We start from the raw sequence: 20,578 nt of genomic DNA, 5'->3' as shown, positions 1-20,578 counted from the left end.
ATTTTCAGCATTGATATCTGAGTTCTTCAACATTTCTTTGCATTGATACCTGGTTTCTTGACTATTTTTAGCATTGAAATTAAGGTTTTTTTTTTAGGATTTTTTTTTATTGATATCAGGGTTCTTCACAATTCTGGCGTTGATATTGAGGTTCTTAGTTCTTAGCATTTATCTGAGTTCTTCAACATTTTTTGCATTGATATCTAGGTTCTTGAGGACTTTAAGTGTTTATATTGAGGTTTTTGCTTTTATCAAGAAGAAGAATAATTGCACATTTGCACCAACACATTCTTATCATGAATGACACAGAGATTGAGCAACTACACCACCACCTCCACAAATTCACAGATTTTATTAGAAATTCACGTGTTCTTTACTAACAATGGCCATGGAAGAAGAGTCCTGCTGTGTTTCATGTGTTTCCCTGCCTGTGTTGCAGTTCAGTTGAAGCTCCTGTATGTTTAAGGTCTCGGAGAAGGATGTTGGGTCAGGCACTAAACATCCTCATCCTCACTGACTGCAGCTCACACATTGCTGCAGGCCGTTCTCGTTGCAGGAAGTGCACTTGAGGGCTTTGAAGGAATCCGTGAAGCAGTTGCGAAACACGGACATCTTGCTGCCATGGCACATCGGGCAGGGGATGAAGGCGAAGCCCCCACAGGTCTGGCACGTCTGGGGCTGCTGCACCCTCTAGAGAAATGGATACCAGATAAGATATCCAATGTTACATACTGACATTGACAATATCTATATTTCACAACAGAAATATAGAAAATATTCTATATGCTATAGTCTATATTTCAACAGAACTTTTATTTATCTTCCTAAAACCTACATTTCCTGAGATTTTAAGGTTTTAAGTGAATTAATTTGGTACAAATAAGTACCTTAAAAGTTTAAAGAAATAATCTGACATTTTTGGATAGATCTCCTTTTGCTTTTTGTCAAGAGTTAGATGAGAGGATCAACACCACTCACTGCCAAGATAGAAAAATCTAACTGATTAATTAACATGCTACGTCTCATTTGTTTAATCTGCACAAACAAACAAGAACAAAAAAAACCCCTAAAAACTAAAAACAACAAAGCTGGTTTTACAGGGAGTAATGTGCCAGGCAATCACGTAATATAATTTATACTAGGGCTTCACAATTGATATAAATATGACTGAAATTGCAATATGGCTAAGTGCAATATATATTTAAAAACATGTTTATATGGTACAGACCCCAACAAATGTCACATCAGCATGATTTCTTAAGTTTTTTTCACTGAAAATTTCTTCTAATCATGAATCATATTGCAACTGCAATATCTGTATAAATAATTGTAATATGTTTTTTCCCATATCGTGCAGCCCTAATTTAGACCATTATTAGAATTAAAAACTTAGTCAGAGAAACTGGTCATGGCAGCCTCAAAGTTGTGATTCTGATTAGAATTTCTTTGGAATTTCTTACAATGACGATATCTCCCACTTAGTGAAAACCTGTTCAAAGGTGAGTGTCAACAAACTGTCAGCAAATGGCTGCAAAATCACCATTACTGCCAGTTCCATGTATATAAAATGCCATATCAACATTAATACAAAAGATTTAGCTATTTCAAATCATGGTATACACAGCTTGTTATTTGGTTTCCTCGTTTTCAACCTTAAGGAGTTTAATCGACCATCTCCTGTCATCTCCTCCCATACAATGAGACTGGTACCAATCTTGTCTTCTAAATTTCAGCAAGAAAGTAGATAAGTGAATATAAATGTTTAACTACTCCTTTACTCACACCTTCAGTTAGTTTTTGAGACTGGTTTGGATTTTTGTCGGCCTTGACTCTGCAGATATAAAGACATAATAAAGCCGTGTTGCTGTGCAGTTCTGGACTGATTAGTGTATGCATGACCTTTCAGAGCTGCACACTTTTTTTTTAATAGCCTGCAGTGACGGGAATGCATGACTTAAATGTCATAACACTGCTCTGTATTCACTTATGAAGACGTTTGTTGGAACTGAACTCCAGATTACAGCCGAGGCTGAGAAAAGGCCAGCGCTCTGTGACTGACGTTGCTGCTGCAGCTCAGAAACAGCTTACACGATCTCGGTTTGTACAACTGAGCGATGAGCTCTGCATCGGTGTGTTTGAACGAATGTGTTGGAAGCAAAATCAATAACGAGCCCTCCATTATTGATGGTTATTTATTGATGTGCATGCGTCTTTTACACTGCAGTTTAGCTGATGTTTTATTGATGATATGACTAGTGAGAGGAAATGACTGCTCCTGTTTGCACCGTGTCTATGTCAATGACTCTGGAGAGACACAAAGCGTTAATTTATTAGGACTTTATAATTACCTCAAGCTTTAATATTATATGTGCTACAAAGCATATCATTGCTCTGTAAATCTAATATGAAGGTCATGAAAAAATAAATATCAATATGTGTCAAAGCAAGTGGTTATTTCACAGGAAAATCACCCATTTGACCAGCATGTATTATTTATAATGTAATTTCCAAGGCAAACACTGAAAACCAACCTCGATTTTTGTCAGAAGATCTTGAAGCTCTCCTGATTCATTCATGCCAAGTATTTTTTCAGCACCCTGCAAAACAAGTTCAAAGCCATGATTCAGTGTTTCATGAACTCTGCGTGGATGTACAAGACATCATCATAAGAGAGGAGTAACGAGAGCTGACCCCGAGGTAATGTCCGTCAATGAACACCACGGGTAATGAAGGAGGTTCTCCCACACGTTTGCACCTCTCCTCCAGCTCCTTCCCGTACTCGCAGTCCAGGGCGATGTTCTTCTCCACAAACTTCACCCTGTGGTTCTGGAAGATCTTCCGCACCAGCTCACAGCGCTCGAACGTCGTCCTCACCACGCGGAAACTTGTGGTGTAGATCACTATCCGCCCAAATTCAAGGGTTAACTCCATCTAAGAGGGAGCAAAAATACTTGTAGTTGTATGTAGTCGCATGATAAAGTTTTTTTTTTCTGTAAGGTTGAACTATGAACTATGAAGGGATTCATGGGATAGTTTTGATTTTTTAAGTTTATTTTATGAGGTACTTATACATATTCAGTGTATTACATACAGTAGATGGTGATTGGTACATCCCAAGTTGCAGATTTAGGAGTACAGTGTACTGCTGTGGACAGGATCAGCAGCAAAACTTATTTTAGCCACCTAAAAAAAAAGGCCCGCCTAAAAATAATCAATATCAGTGTACAAGTGTATGTTATATTATATTGCTTTACATATATATATAGGGAGTATAGTGAGGTAAAATTACTGATTTTGCCAATAGAGTCTGAATGAGCAAGAGAGAGCTTATGAATAGTTGTAAAATAATCCATTGTAGCTCACCAGAGTGTCTGTACACATGGGCCAGTTTATCTTATCTTACTGTATCTTTATCTTGCTAATAATACACTGGATTCATCTTAAAGGAACATTTCAACCAAAATTAATAAGTGCTTATTTTCTCCTGAGCCTGTAGTGCTATTTATCCTTAAATAGATCTGTAAAAATCATCACCTGGTTACTAGTAGAAAAAGTAGTTAAGGTAGATTCTATGGTAGAAAGAAAGTAGTTCCTACATGAAACTATTCACAACTCAGTCTGTGGATCCCGAACACAGGAAATAAGAAACTACAGGCAGATACAGACACTGCCACACACTTCTACTGGGTCATAAGTGATGACTGAAAATATACATACAGTCCACACATTTTTTTAAAATCCTGCTTATTTTGCCTTTAAGATTATCTAGATAGATAATTATCATGTATTTTTTACATTTTTCTTTGTCAAAGTTATGTTTTTATTGAAAGTTAGTACAGGTGAAAGTATAGACTGAGTTGCAAAGTCAGCACAGCATGATAAATATATTATTTTAAAGCTACAAAATGACACAACATGAAATGAAACACTCTATGAGACATACATTGTATATTTTGTTGAGTTGCATGCTTACATTATCTCATCTGTTTCAAACAATGGTCAAACCTAGAGAGATCTGTAATTTATTCAAGGTAATGGTGCATTTCTTGCTGGCCACTAGTTGCTCTAACTTCCGGGGAAACAAGAGAAGAAGAAAGTCAGTGACCATGGCTGAACATAATATGAATACAAATTTAAAAATATTACTTCTTCCATGAACATGATTTCTGCCTGAGACATGTTAGAGAGATTGAAATCTTAAATAGTTGCTTAACAACAAAGACAACCACTTCCATGATCCCACAGAACTTCACAACATGATCAAACTACATCTTTTGTTATCATTTTAATGTGACACCTCTAGCAGCAGAACTTACATACTGTGCCTTTAAACATTCATTGTCACTGAACAAGGATGCCAAGCAAGTAAGACAATCACATTCAAAGTTCTGGCTTGGTGTAAAATCAGAGGTGACAACAGAACACACACTCTGTTGTCGAGTAGAAGTACAGATATTTGTGTGAAAAAGATTCGAGACTGATTCAACTTCTTTACTCAAGTAAAAGTGAAACAGCACAGGCTGTGAAATGCACTCAGTGTATAAAAGTAAAAAGTGGCTCCACGTCTTTTATGTTGTTTTTCTGCTTATTATGTCTGTTTTGTCATTTATAATGTTTTTTCTTGTTATGTCTGTGTTAAGCTTGTTACATCTTCTACATCATTTTACATTTTCTTCCACCATCATCATCTTGTTACTTTTTACCTCTTGTTATGTGTCTTGTTACATCTTTTATATCTTGTTACCTCTTTTAAGTCTTTTTTTTTACATCTATTTTCTATCTTGTTGTGTTTGTTGTGTGTGATATGCACTGATAGATACACCAGGTAATTATCATTTCTATGTGTTATTTTCCCATCCATTTAGGTGGAAAACAGTCTTGATGTTGGGAAGCCGGTGCACATATAGTCAATAAATCCCCTCAAATACATTAAAACTAAAGTAACAAGCCTGTTTTGAAAATGAAAGTAGAGTAAAAATGCTGGGGGTAAAAGTAAAAAGTTGCCATAAAAATAAATACTCAAGTACTGACCTGAAAACTCTACTTATGTACAGTACTTGTACTTCCCACCTCTCCTTAAAACATTATCAGAAATACTGTAACATGCATGTCATTTTCTCTTTGATAAAACATGTAAATACACCTGTATTTTTCTTTTTAAATAAGACTAGACCTTGATAAGCATTTAAACTCCACCCTAAGTGAAAGATAATCTTATTTAATCATGATGAGAAGCAGCTTTATCTCGCCTACAGTGACGCTGTTAATGCTGCTTCGTAGAGGAATAGTTTCTTCGGTGTGACCTTGTATATCACCTTTGCATCAGCACATGGGCCAAGAGTTACCTCAGAATAACAAGCACTTCTTCTTGGTGAGGGGATACTAGAAAGCGAAGTGCAGAGAATTCATTAACCTGATTAGTTTCTCCTGAAACACTTAACGAAATGCATCATTAAACTTTAATTGCTCTGTGACCTTGTCTTCTATTGTGAGCTTTTATCCTAGTCATACACCTACATGTAGCTCCTACCTGTAACTAGACTTCAGGGACTTGAGGACAACACTGGTGGGAACTGAAGTAATAATGGGAAATTATCAATCAGATTGTAATAAATAATAAGATAAAACTCTACTTACACTGTTGGAATTGGGCAGGTTTTCAAACAGCGTCTGACCTGCGCTGACTTTGTGCTTGACCCCTCTGACAGTCCCGTTTTTACTGAGTATGTTGACCCTCTTGGTGGTGAACATCCAGTCCTTGGTGCCCCCTGCGTACATGAGCAGATCATCAGGTTCGCACTCGCTGTCGTCCAGCTCGGAGCCCAGGTATGCATACAGGTGTCCTTGAGCATCCCCACTTGTTGAGGGGGTGCTGGCCCGCTCGGCGTCAGAGCTGCTGGTGCAGTCTGAATCCAGGGAGTCTGAAGGCCCCTCATCCTTGAACATCTCCTTCAGCACCCGGCCGCTGTTTCCCGAAGCCACGCGGAACCTCACCCGCTTCTGTGGCTTCTCCTGTCCTGCCGTCAGCATTGTCCCCTCCATTGAAAGCCCTCTGCCACATTACATGGTCCACGACACTGCAGCGTAACTCCTTGCGTCTCATTCGGAGGTAGACGTGCAGCTCAGACACACTATTTGTCTGCCATGGATTACTACCACGTTTAATCCTCGCTGTTTGAACAGATCTAAAAACGACCGAGAGCCTGTAAGCTGCCTTACAGTCAGTCTCACACTGCCAGTAAATAATACATGCATTTCTACCATGGCAACCTAGCAAGCTAATCTCAAGTAAAATGATAGTTGTCTTTGAATTATTCATCACAGTTTACACAGTTTTCACCAAAGCTTTGACAGAAGACTTTTAATGGCCTGACTTGATGTGCTTTAATCAAACAAACAAACATTTGTGTCTCTGTGGATGAGATGACAGCTGACGCCGAGGGGCACTTCAGCATCAGCTACACTTCAACATTCACTACAGTTACATTTTTACTTTCCCTACATGTTGTAATTTATTTAAAACATGAATAATGATTAGATAAGTGTCAGACTGCTAAAACTCCACACACACACACCTTATATATATGTATACACACACATATATACATATATATTTATATAAGTATATATATATATATATAAATGCAAAAAAGTGCATAGCAAAGGTGACTCCTTACAGTTTGTACAAAGGGCATGGAGAAAACTTGTACAGACAAGTGAAAGACGCCAACATTAAAAATTAGAGTTATTCAATCTGTTTTGCATAAGGGAAGAAACATTTTCTCAGAGCATGTGGTCGAGAATTTAAAAGAATGATAACATCTGCCTGAGGGAAGAGGAACAAAAAGCAGGATGACATGAGGGGTCACTGATAATGCCAGTGGCACAAGACAAGAGCCTGGAACAGTGGGAATCCTGTAGCGCTGGCAGGCTGGCAACTGTTATCTTATAGAGTCGGCGCACAATTCTGTTCAAGGATTCAAACCCTTGAATGCATGACGTAAGTGGATATTACAGTGTTACACCCACAGCGGGGGTGCAGGTGTTCACTGGGCATCCTCACAGAGCAGAAGTGACCATATAATGTATCACAGAGACACAATATAACAGCGTGTCCACAGAGACGCCTCGCTCGGCCAGTTTTTTTGTGTCACAGGTGATGAAGCGGGTCCCTGGAGATGTGACACGTCAGCTTGCAGCGGTGACAGCACCACTCTGTTTGAGTGCTGCAGTTTGGCCCCTGAGGTAAGAGCTGCACACACACACACACACACACACACACACAGCATGTCATCACCTGTTCGTGTCTTCTCCTGCTGATCATTAGAGAAAATCCATCTGGGAAAGTGTAATGCTTCAACCTAAGATTTAGTGACATCCTGAAGCTGTAGTGGTGGTATTATGAGTCTGGCTGTGGTTCCAAGTCTTATTGATCCAAAGTGACCCTGCTCTCTCTTTTATTGTAAGGACATCACAACAGCCATTACAATATGGCCTGTAAAGGCTTGTTGTATATTATTGCTGCTAATAGCCAAAGTTAGATGCCATTAGGGTGTCTAGACTTTAAAATTACTGCCTGAGGAGCTGAAGTAGTTTAATCAGTTTTATCTTTTAAATACCATCACAGAAATGTATTTTATTCAGCTGTGTTTCTTTGAATTTAATTATCTTTAACTGTCCTTGACTCTGGTCTTTAAAGTCCCTTAAAGCCTATTTTCTCACTTAGCTTATTGCTGTGAATGATGAGCGTCCCTCATGAACACACATATTTCTGCCCAAGTTAGACCAGTTTTGTATATTTCATATGAGGGATTTCTGTCAGTGTGGTTTGTCACTGGTCTGGGTGTGAGGGAAAAACGTGATGTCATGTATCTTGGTGCACTAATCAGGATTTAGCAATATTTGATTCAAAAGGTCTGACAGTTGTTTGGTTGTTTGCCAGGTTACTGTCAGTTAAAGCAATATTATGTAATTGTTCTACCTGCCAGCTTTAAAAATCATTTTGAAGGGACATTGATTAGTAATAGGGAGAATGGTGCCTCTTCCGTTTTCAGCCTTTGCTCCGTATGCCTGTTCTTGCCCCGCGTAACTTGGAGTGTGGGATACAGTCCCCTGCGAAGTTACAGCTGTTCATGCCTCAACTCTTGGTGATTTACAGTTTCCTCATAGACAGCTAAATATACATAGTGCAGGTAGAGTAGTTGCACTGGGACCCAGTGGGTTTGGGGGTGGCCCGCCAACAATGTGATGGACAGAGAACAGGCCCTTGCAGGTGACAGATCTATTTATTTATTGTTTTTCTATTTTATCTTATTTATATTTATTCATGCCATCCTTTGGTGGCCACAATTTTCACCCTAAGAGGCTGGTATTTGGCATGGATAACCAGTCAGCCCTGTACACACACTACGGAAGTTGCGTAGGGCCCTGCGAGGTACGCAAGGTACCCGCCTCTTTCTCATGTCAAAGCGGGTGTCAGTGTTTACAACTTTGACGAGAAGATGAAGCAGGACTATTACTACTACTATAACATGGAGAGTGAACGGGGTGAACAGTAATCAGGTAAACTTGTGTTTCCTCTCCAAGTTTGATATCATTCATTCACAGTAACATTAAGTTGATGCTCCTCCTCACATGCATGTGCACACTTTACAGTAGCAGCCTCTATGGAGACCAGGCTGTCTGTCTGTCTGTCTGTCTGTCCAGACAAGATATGGACATGATGTTTGGAAATATTCGGATGCAAAAGTACAAATATCACACAGTAAAAATATTGCACTACGACAAAACTTTTACTAGAGTAAATGTATGGAAGTATTATCAGATAAATATACTTAAAGTAAACGTGTTCATGTTGCAGTAAAATGTTCCCTGTTCCCCTGAGAACCATGTATTCTTAGATCTTGTTCTTTGACAGACAGATGGAGCAAACTGGGGAGGAGGACTAGAAGCACTGGGGTGTGATTGTGTGTATGTGTGTGTGTTGGTGTGCTAGCTTGCTTCATTTAGCGGTGTGTGACAATATATCTGTGTGTGGCTTGTTTTTTCTCTTACTAGAAACCGTGAGGCGTGAGGACCAAGTGCTGAAGCGGGTCAGGTCACCACAAATCTCCAAAAGGTAAGACAATACAAGCTTTCACATCGATGGTGGACTTTCACTGAGTGATACTGGGGCTTTTATTTTTTCAGACCAAGGTTGACTTTTAGAGTCATGTCTGGAGGGGAACCCCAGACCCGCAAATTATCTCAAACCTTAAAGGGATAGTTCACCCAAAAAATGAAAATTCTAATTTCTAGACACCCTCATGTTGATTAAAGGTCAGGTTTTTTGTCCACAAAACACTGCTGGAGTTTCACATGAAGACACCGTTGCAGAATCTCCCAAACAATGGAAGTGACAATTGTTTTATGGACTAACAAAATAACCCTGACTCTCAGTTGTCATGAAGGTGAGTAGATAATGACTTAATTTTAATTTTTGGGTGAACTATCCCTTTAACAATGATCTATGGAGAGTTTAGCAGATCAAAGGTTCCCCTCTGGACATGAGCAGGAGGTCAGTCGTAGTGAGTTTCTATGGTTACAGTGATGCTCTCGCTCTGAAACTTTCTGTGGGTTTGATCTTCTCAAAGTGTGAGTGAGCTTCTCTCACTCTTTCTGTCCAGATCTCCAGATCGAGATGTTTTTAAAAAGAATATGTAAAGTCTGAGCTCCTCTCTCACTCTCTCTCCTGATCTCGGCCTCAGTGTGTTCATAAAATAATAAGAAAAGTATAATTATAAATAGTGAGTTTGATCTCTTAAGTATTTAAATCGTTTGAACTAATAATTCATTTCTCTAAAAGCTGTCTGATTAACACACAAATTAAATTTACACTGCACGTCTATATATCAATGTATTTAGCCAAAACACTTCATTTGATTTTTTTGGGGGAAAATGTTCTATCCTTAAGTTTCATTATGAACTGTACTATCAAAAATAAACATTTTCAGAGTCAGAGCTGCTGTTTTTGTTGTCATATAGTGATGAGTCAAAACTTCAAATCACTGATCTTTGCTCACTACGTCTTATTTCCCTCAGCTGTCTATAAACTACAGGTTATACTTTATGTAGGGATGCATGAGATTGATTTTTTTTTAGCCAATGCAATAATTACCTCCTTCACATGGCTGATACTGTTAAGATAACCAATGATTTCATATGTTTATATTTTTTAAAGAAGTGGCACATGTGGCCGTAAAGTAGCTTTGTCATTTACTTTGAGTTAATTAGCTTATTGACACTTATGTTATAACAATGCCCCTGATATGAACAAATAGCAAAACCAGGTAAGTTGAACATGGCCCTTTGCTGCGTGTCATTCCCCTACTCTCTCTCCCCATTTCCTGTCATGTCTTCAGCTGTCCTGTCATTAAAGGCATAAAATGCCCAAAACATTGTTTTAAAAAAAAATGGAAGGCATGACAGTAGAGTAGCCTATAACAATGCATGATGTCTAAATGAATTACTGTAACATGACCAAACTAGTGAAGTGTTTATGATAGAATCTTGTGGGAGGCATCATTAGTGGAGTTCCTTTTTCATTTCTGACTTATGCCATGCTCCCTTTCATAAATCATGACTCCTAAATGGATTGTTGTAGCAGGACCAGACTAATGAACTGTTTGCCATAGATGCTTACAGGAGGCAACACTGGACTCAGCTATAAACAGCTCATTCTAAGGTAAGGAAAACACAGTGATTCTAATTTTCGTTGGATTATACAGTAAAGAAAACATGTTGTATTCCAATTCTTGCATATTCTACCAATAAATTCCAGTAAATCTTTCACATTGAACCCTTATGTCAAACTCTTAATAAATAAAAATGTGAATAAGGATATTTTAAACTGTTTCCATGATTTTATGTAATATTAATATTTAATGTCAGAGAGAAATACTAGTAGTAATAATAATAATAGGTTATATAGGCAACTGTCAAGTGCAGTAGGTCATGCTGGTTTAAGAGCCACAAACCTCTGTGTGTTTCAGTGGAGAGTTTTAGTCTGATATGATTTATACTGTTTCTGCTTTGGATTCTGATAGGAGTCAAAATCTGAGGGAAAAGAATATCTTTTGTTCATGAAATTGCTCAAAATTGCAGATACTGAAGCCTGATATAACACAGGGTTTCATAAACTCATAACAACTTATATTATATTATATTATATTATATTATATTATATTATATTATATTATATTATATTATATTATATCATGGAGTCTTCAAGGATTACAGATCTTACATTTTGGATCTGGCAGTCAGTGTCTGGATAAACCTGCTTATGTCACTCTGCCTGCCAGAACATACTGTTCTTATAATTGGAATAAATCAGTCATGGTCTTTACATATCATTTTCATTTTAATTAGGTTTTTTTAATATCATGGATACCACTAGAGTGAATAAATTAAGATAAAACAAACACAAACACAGCTCACCATGTTTGGCCTCCTGTAAAGACTTATGGGACATGCTTATCTAGAGTTCAGTGAGACCACCCACGTCATGTCGAGTCAAACAGCCATTTTATCTCACTTTAGCACATTTAGAGAAGAGACCACAGAAACGGTGATAGTCTGTTCAACCTGAAGAGCTCATCTCTCATCCCTGCTCATCAGCAGTGCTAATGTGGCCTCGCCAGTCACCTCGGCTGCTATTAAAAAAGCAATTTAAAAAGATGAATACTTTAACGCTCTTTAATTTCACCGCTGTTTGTCGGTTCAGCTGTGACTGAGTGGGAAAAGTCAAACTGTACAGCGTGATAGATGGTTTAAATTTTGTGCAGAGTGAATAAATAGATGACTTCATAGATTGCCAGCTTTTATTTTATGTTAACTGCATGATATGACTAAGTTGCAGTACATTTTTGAGTTCTTGTAATAATATAGGATCAGATTGATCAACACATCTGGAGATCAAGATAAACATGTATTTAAAACGGTATTTAAAGGCTTTATAAGTAACATTTTCCTTAAAACACAATGTGTAGACTCATGCACTGCTGGACTCGAGGGGTGGACATTAAATGACCACTGGCACTCTAGAGGGCGCTCTATCAAGTTTTCTCCACTAGAAAGTCATTCTAGAGGGCCCTTCATCATGTTTTGGCCATTGGAAGGGCACTTTAGGGAGCACTTCATCATGATGTCTTTGGCATCGGGGCCACTCTAGATGGCATTTATCATGTTTTATCAACAACAGTGGCCTCCAGGAGGGCACTTCTGCTGCGTTTTTTCATACATGGGGGCACCAGGGTGGTCAGTCGTTCCCCTTGCCCCCCACTGCCACCAGTGCTCTAGGGTGTCCTTCCAGTATGAAAAAAGTGGTAAAATACCCTCTTGAGTGCCATTCCAATCCAGAAAACATGATGCAGTGCCTTATTATTTTAATCTAAACCAGGGATTGGAACTATTTTACCATAACTGCACCATGTCTTTCCCTGCACTGGTGTCCTGTTGAATACAGCATGCCGTTTTTTTTGTTTTTGTTTTGTTTTGTTTTTTTGCCCCTGCCCCATACAGCCTGAATCATATATCAACACAACCCTTATCAGACATAATTTATGACCCACTAGAAGTGTGTGGTTGGGGCTGTATCTGCAGAAACCTTGCCCTCTGCCTGTGTTTCCTTATTTTCTCATCATTTTGCTGTCCTGCACTTGCCCAAAATGTTGGTATTTTGTCTTTCTGGAGTATTTACATACACTTCAGACAAATCCCACCAATTCTACCTTTAACTACCTCATGAAGTATTGTTTTGTGTAAGTTTGACAAGATCTGTGCACATTAATCAGCTATTGTGGAAAGGATTTCAGTAAATGACTCTGCAGTGACTCATCATTTGTGATTAGCTGGCCGTCACACCACCTCACCCTCCCTGACTGCAGATCACCATCCACAAGAGGGCAGAATGCAGTTCAATTACAGCTAAATGTCACATTGACCAATTACTCCCTTAAGAGCTGTAGGCAACAAATGAAGAATGCAACTGTAGGCCCAATGGCTGCATCCACCAGCTTGATTTGATCAGTCTGTAGAGGATGATTAATGATAAAATCAATAACATCGTTATTTAATCCAAGTGAAAAGAAGCAAGATTAATGCATCCTGAAGAGATTAAGGCCACAACTTTCAGCCTAAATATTCCACCCATTCTAATACTGTTATTCCATTTTTTGTTGTAAACGTGTTCTTTAAATATTCATTTATATGAAACATATGTAAATTATGAAATGTTTTGTTCTGCTTTATTTTTTTTTCTAAACCTGCTCGGTGTTACAAAATACTCTTGTCCCAGACAAGAATTCACAACTTTGAACAACTAAAAATGTCTTTCAGATCTTACTGATATCATAGGTATAAAAATGTTCTATTATAATCATCCTTGTTTGAAATAATTTTTTTATGCATGTTGGCCCTCTAAAGTTGTGTCCCAGATTTCTGTCAACGCCGTCAGATTTTTACACAAGCATGCTTTAACCAGGCATAAAAAGGTCTTCTAGTCCTTCTTGATCAAGGCTAAATAACAATTATGGTTTTAAAATGTGTATTTTGATTAACATAAAAAAATGGATATTCCCTATGATTATGTTGTGAAATGGGAAAAAAGTAACATTTTGTCAACTTAAATTAACAAATAAAAGAGAGTCGGTGTTCCACTTGGGCCTCCCGGTCAAAAAAGCTTCGGCACACCCCATCAGCTTGGTCATAGAGAAGTTTTTTCTGTTCTTTGTGTAACAAAATTCAAGACCTTAGCTGCAAATAATGTTTGTTGTGTCTTTTGAAATATATATTAAAGGTATGTATTTATCATTATCATGACATATTTTCCCAGCATAATTGAAGAGTAAAAATCAAAACTCTGAACTTCAGAGAGATTACAGCCACAGGTGTGGAGAAGACATTTATGTTTTTTGAGAATATAAAAGCTGTTCCTGCATCTAAAAGCGATAAAAATGAGAAATAGACTCATTCCATCTTTGTTTTTACAGCTTAAGTGCTGTCTCAGTGATGTAGTGAGTATAAAAGCCAAATTAAAGTGTCCCTAAAACACAATGAATGTGTGAATCATAATTTTTGTAATGATTTTACTTTTAAAAAAGCAACGATTCTAAATTACAATAAAATTGTTGAGCACAGTCTAGTTTACACACATGAGAGCAGTTTTCAGTACTATGAGAAACTGCAGGCACTTCATCCTCTATAGTCAACTGGATACCATTTTAAAAGCATCTGGGACAGGGTCCAGTAAAGCTGTTGCAGGGTTTAAACAGCACCACTTCTCTCCTCAATATTTCCTCTTTCTACAGCAGCAAAGTGGCTCAGAGTATTTTCCTGCAGAGGCAAAGGGTTCCCATGCAGACAGGAGCTTACAAACATCATCATTCACAGGCTGGTTATTCACTCAGAGATTTGCTTGCTCTCTGAAGGACACTGCAAACTCATCATAGTTTGATGTAGAGAAGGACTTTAAAAGTGGTTCAATGAGGCTGTTTGTAGCTTACAAGAGGTTCAAGGGTGATGCTCATTTTCCATTTTTCAGGCACTTCTGATTGTTTGAAGTTATAGGTACTAGGAGACTTTACTCTATTGAGCACTTTTAGTGAGACACATCTCACACCCTGTTTCTGCACATTTGCTGCTAAATAAATTTTTGTGTCTCCAAATTGTTTGTAGAATTGTACTACAACTTTGTGATCAGCCAGAGAGAAATCTTCTAAAAGATAATTGCCTTTGTGTATGCCAAAGACCAGGTCAATTTTTAAGAGCAACAACAAACAAGACTCTGTAAAAGAGGAAAATTTTGCTTCTCACAATAGTCTTTTCTTTGTTTTGTGAGAAATAAATCAGATTCTTATTTGCTGCTTAGTGACTTCTCACCATTTTCTCCTAAATCCCCCTTGAGGAGAAATAAGAAACAAAAGAATGAATCAATCTGAGAAAATCCTGTCCAGTTCGAGAACAACATTAGAAACACAAGAAAAGCAGTACTTCCTTTGCTGTGCTCATGTATTTCTCAGAGTATATGAGCCTCTCCTGGATGTACTTATGGAGCAATAAATAAATAAAAATAAGAGAAAGGGGCTTGCATGATTCAGATCTCAGTATTGTCTAACAGTATGTCTCATAAATAGCTTGGAGGCAATAATTTAAGGAACATGTGAGAATGTATGGAGCCATGCTAGCAGCTCTGTGAGGCTGTACTTAGGCTTTGAGCTAAACACAAGCACCCACATCAGAGATATGGACAGTCAGACTCAAGTCACAAATTTTAGACTCAACTTGACAAAATCAAAAGAAGACTTGCAACTTCAGTTGAATGCCAGTGACTCATGACTTCACTTGGCCTTGACTGTTTTGACTTAAAAATACTTGAAACCTTTCCCCAAGCCCGAAGATTACGAAGTTATTTAAAAAGTGTGCCATGAATCAGTTAAATTCCCCTCATTTCCTGAATAATCGTTAATGCTATTCATTCCCAGCAAGTCGACATTTAATTCCCCAGATCCACTTTGTTTTGAAACAGTCTGCATCCCTTCAAGTGGCAGGAGAGAAGCATGAAGCTCTGGTTGGAAAAAATGATCCCAAAGATATATTTTTTTTTTTCATGTAGAAAATCTATGTGGTGGTCAACAAAAGAACAAATTGCAGAATGCAAAATGTGCAAGTTGAAAATTACAGATGCAAACAACAATTTCCAACTTCATATGTCACTTGAAATGGCAGAATGAACAGTAAGGCAAGGCAAATATTATCATAGTTAGTGAGCTAATGCTTAGCTAATATTAGCTTGAAAGCTACGTGACTTTGTAAATCAGTGAGGATGGAAAGTTTAGGGCTTGGGACTTGCAAAACACTTGATCCCACCTCTGGCCAACAAGCTCAAAGTAACAATACTACAGTATCATGCATTATCAGGTATAATGTGTACCATGTTCACAAACTTAGTTTAGCAAGTTTGTCTGCTAATATTTGCTAATTGGCAAACATTACTTTTTTTCCCCAAGATTGTTCTGCCTAGTCCTGTCTTACCGTGCTCTGATTGGCTATTATTACTGTACTCTGTTTGGCTGTGATTGTGAGTACAGATGTCGGTAGCTGGGAGAAATTCCAAGGAGGTTGTGTGGATAAATGGATTTGCCCAGGAGGCTGGGATTCATGTCCCATGTGAAACTAAATGCCACTGTTAACTTCTTTCTGTTTGACTTATTATTTTCCTTTTTGTTTTTTGTTTAGTTTTCAGTCACAGTTTGAGTAGGTTTAGGCACAGACACTACTTGGTCTTAACAAATGTTTTAAATGGTTCCCGTCACAGCACAGTAGGAGTAGCGCAGGTGGGACTAAGTGGGGCAGTCTTTGGGAAAAAATAACACCATTTGCACAATTTTAATTTTGTGATAATGCTAGAAGAAAGATTAAGGGATCACACTTAAGTCGTTAAAGCATTTATTCTGCGGGAGACATGAATGCCTGTGCAGAATTTCATGTCAGTCCATTCAGTGGTTGTGGAGACATTTCACCCGAACCAAAACCTCATCGTCTGGGAACCATAGATATCTGAACCAAATTACATGTCAGTCCATCCAATAACTGTTTAGATGTTTCAGTCTGGACCAAAGTGGTGGACTTCCCATTCAATTAAAGCTACTACAAAGACCAATCACATTTTGTTGATTTTGGAGTCCCCTGTGGACAAGAGTGGCAGTGTTTCCAATGTAATAGCCATAATACATAATAACAAAAGTAAAATTATGTAAATAAAAATCTCCTCCTGCTTCTTTTCATCTGGCTAACATACTAATGACTGTAAATCTGCCTGGAAAAGACAGGTTCATTTCATCTGCCTGGTGGAGGCCATCTAGAATATATATAGAAACTCCTCTCACTGATTTGTGTGATGATGGTAGTTTATTGGATTTTTAGTCTGACCTAAAAATGCATACACTTTTATGGCACTGAACTCAAACAAATATATTTCTTTTTTCTTTATTTCTTTTCTTTCTTTTTCTTCCATTTTTTCTTTTTTTTCTTTTAAATTCTAGGTCACCAGGACACTTCATATACAAACTACGGAACAAAAAATTTGAATAATAAATTGTTATTTTTATCAATAGCTAATCTGAACTGCAGACAAAATGTAATTAAAAGGACCTGATTATAAAGACATGTCGTTAATTTGTGCCAAAGACTAGCTGGATCTTTTATTTGCATTTGAATCACAGCCTGCCAAAATGTATATTTACACTGCAGCAGGGTTGTCAAAGAAAAGAGGTGTATGAAGGGAGTATCAGTGAAATCTTTTTGGGTCAGTCTGTTAAAGATAAAAATAAACTGATAACAACATTTGTGCCGTTTGTAATTGACACAGATTCTCACAGTGGTAGAAAATTGGATGGCTGGTTGAATGACTCATTGTTTGCACTGGATATTCTATAAAACACAAAACCAGCATGCGCACACACACACACACACACACACACACACACACACACACACACACACACACACACACACACACACACACACACACACAATCGAAGAGACAGGCTTCTTGTCACTGTTGCTTAGCAACCGTGGGAGCTACAGAGCCAAATCCCCGTGGTGGCAAGCTGATGTTGAATTAGGCGGAGTGGGGGGAAAGAAAGAAAGGAAATCTTTGGGAGAGATGTGTCTCTAGTAGGCACAGGAGGAGGCGTAAGATGTTCAGGTGTTCGTTTCTTATTTTTGGATGTTCCTATGTAACACAATCCCACTGTGTTGTTGTTTTTGCTTTTCTTTGCTATTGAGAATAGGACTTGCAGTTGCATTTAATATTTTAAAACATGCATGAAAAAAATTATTGCTATGAATACACCTAAATCTTAAGTTACTGAATCCTTTTGTTTAAATATATGTGAACACAGATAGATTGTTACAGATATTTGCCACCATCAAGTACCTGCACTGCTCACACACATTCCCCACTCATTGTTTTGTGTTTTAAAAGCAGAAACATAATCTCATCTCCCTCTAATCCCCACAACAGTCAACAAATCTTAATTTTAAAGGGAATATGGGTCAAAATAGCAGCATAATCTTCTCCTGCTAACGAAGAGCATCATATTACATGAAAATATGCAAGGAGTCTGCAGCAATAGCTAGGGAACATCTCTGTGCACATAAGCAGGACACTCAGCATTATGAACATACTGCCGGTGCAATATATATATACACACACACCAGATGACTGTAGTGTGTCTGCAGTTCTCGCAGGCAACTGCAGTGGTGCTGCTGCTGTACAAATGCTGTCTCCTGTGTGATTTGCATTTCAACTGCAGTGAGAATGAGAACACACTTTGATATGCTGTATGTACAGCAGGCGGGCGGGCAGTCTCAGCAGCAGAAATGTTATTGTTGGTGCTTTTTTGCTGTTGTATTTGCATTTATGTTTATTTTTTTGTTTTTGGCAACTGAGTGCCCATATTTGTTGAGCATGTTCAGGATAGGAGAGTGACACACTGGTGAGGGATATGGAGTAAGTCACCCTGGATTAGATCTCTAACTGAGCTTCTCTACAGACAATAATCACATAATAACCCAGTGACGGATACCAGCGTCTGCTTACAACTGTATGATTCTATCAGTTGATGTCCAGGCCTGTTTATGACTTTAGTTTTCCCAGGACATGAACTACATTTTGATGGATATGATCAGTGAGATAGATAAGAGATCAATAGATAGGTTGATTGCAAGGAAAATTTAGGCATCAAGTAGCTACACAACACATACTGTACAAAAAATACCAATACACACGAAAATAAAAGATTAAAAATTAAAAACGTAGCAGTGAAGTGATAGTCTAGCCAGCAGAACTACAATAAGGAGCTGTGAGTATGATAGAGCATGTTGTTCATGGAGGTAGTGTCAAGTAAGGTACTTGAAATTAAACTGTGCAGGCACACCTATGAAAATAAATATCAAGACAAGTAAACATAAAAAACAAAACAAAATAAACAAGTGCAATTATAAGAACGTTGTGTATGAAGCTAACATTGCCAGTAACTGACAGGCCAGGAGTCTAGAGACAGAATGAAGATGAGCATTTGATTAATTAGTGTCTGAGTTTCCAGGTAATGAGAGAAACTGCTGTGTATTGTGACAGTTTGCGTCTCTGCGACAGATGATATTAGAGTCGGCAGCAACATGACCTGTCAAATTGTCCATGTACTGCAGATCAGTGGCTCTCAACCTGGCTGTAGAGAATAAAGTAAAATATTGTGGCAAACTGCAAGAATAAGAGCCAGGAAGCAGCTCTCAGTGATGTCAGCCAAGTAATGACATTGGACAAAAGGGACAAGCATTCAAAAATATGCAAAATACAGCTGGTGTCAAAAAATGTAACAGCTATGTAATAGTTAAGAATATAAACCATCATTAAAATTACAATTATGAACATAAACCGCCATGTTCTTAAGAAACACACACACTAACAAAAGGTTACATGAGCATGATTTTTGGTGTTTGCTCTACATATGATGCTCTTTTAAGGGCAAAACTTTAAATGTGACAGACCTATTTCATAAGAAGCGGCCCTAGAGCTGCATCTGATGGACAGACATCTAATCAAGTCCAGTGGCTCAAAGTGAGGCTGCTCATATTGGACATTTTTTCAGCTCCAGTATGAACAAAAGTCAGGTGGTTCTTCCATTATTGTGGCAAGTATACTGGAGTCCACCTGTGCCCAGCCTTTGTTCAGTACAGTTGGTGAAACATGTCTAGTCTCTGTTTTCTTTATTGGTATTTAACAGGGACAATGCACATTAATGAACATGGCTGTAAATGCACCAGAATTAGTCAAAAGGTTATTTTTCATATGTAGTCCCACAATAGTTGTTACAAAGTCATCCTAAAAACACAGAGTATTCAAATTACAACAATATTCATCATTTGTAATTTATTTAATAATATACTTAATAACTTATTATATTATCTAAACATAATTGGACTGGTTGTAGCTACATTCAATTATATGTAATAATTCTGCATTTGTTTGTTTTTTGATTAAATAAAAAAAACATATTATACAACATTTCATTTTTTATTGTTTGGATGTGGACTTGTAAGTTTGTACATGTACCTTAGTCCACACAGCTCTTAATATTTAATATTTTTTATTATATATTCTTAATATTATTATATTTATATACAGTATGATATGTTATATTATTTCATTATAGGTACCGTATATTTGTTCATATTTTGTCCATTGTATTCCAATATACAGTGTGTACATATATATTGTTGATTTTTTTTAATGGACATTTGTGGACTGTATGTGCAATATGAACATTCCCTTTGTGCAGTGGTGTGAATTCAACTGTTGAGTCAGTTTATATTTAAATACTGTTCATATTTTTATGTTTCCCTTGTTTGTATTGTTCCTATTTTTATGCTTCCTCTCTCTTTATATTTTTGCTATCCACTTTGCTGTTGTAACACTGACAATTTCCCTGGTGTGGGACTAATAAAGGAATGTCTTGTCATATCTTATCTTATTTTA

The 20,578-nt window shown here is 37.6% G+C and overlaps 1 protein-coding gene across 2 annotated transcripts; it reads right to left on the bottom strand.

The window, feature by feature from the left end:
• Window positions 1-333: 333 nt before the first annotated feature.
• On the bottom strand, window positions 334-11,581 carry grxcr1a (glutaredoxin and cysteine rich domain containing 1 a). 2 transcript variants are annotated; one of them, XM_084719602.1, is made up of 5 exons: window positions 11,479-11,581; window positions 5,638-7,252; window positions 2,692-2,931; window positions 2,532-2,597; window positions 334-690 (listed from the first exon to the last, which is right to left on the bottom strand). In XM_084719602.1, the coding sequence occupies exons 2-5, from the start codon at window positions 6,040-6,042 to the stop codon at window positions 511-513; spliced, it is 891 nt and encodes a 296-aa protein (XP_084575728.1). In that variant the 5' UTR covers window positions 6,043-7,252; window positions 11,479-11,581; the 3' UTR covers window positions 334-510. The 2 variants fall into 2 exon arrangements, with proteins under 2 accessions (XP_084575728.1, XP_084575729.1); XM_084719603.1 differs by lacking the exon at window positions 11,479-11,581 and adding an exon at window positions 11,016-11,044.
• Between the last annotated feature and the right edge of the window lie 8,997 nt (window positions 11,582-20,578).

This window comes from Lutjanus erythropterus, chromosome 5, assembly GCF_056507025.1.
Source record: "Lutjanus erythropterus isolate fLutEry1 chromosome 5, fLutEry1.hap2, whole genome shotgun sequence".
Lineage (NCBI taxonomy): Eukaryota > Metazoa > Chordata > Actinopteri > Lutjaniformes > Lutjanidae > Lutjanus > Lutjanus erythropterus.
Note: the sequence above shows the minus strand (reverse complement) of the source record. Positions and strands in the feature narration are given on the sequence as shown.

Bases quoted from the DNA above. Each gene is read 5' to 3' on its own strand.
- grxcr1a (XM_084719602.1), bottom strand. From the start codon at position 6,042: ATGGAGGGGACAATGCTGACGGCAGGACAGGAGAAGCCACAGAAGCGG. The intron at 2,932-5,637 runs GTAAGTAGAGTT...GCTCCCTCTTAG, and splicing joins ACCTGCCCAATTCCAACAGT to ATGGAGTTAACCCTTGAATT. The intron at 2,598-2,691 runs GTCAGCTCTCGT...CTTGTTTTGCAG, and splicing joins TTGACGGACATTACCTCGGG to GGTGCTGAAAAAATACTTGG.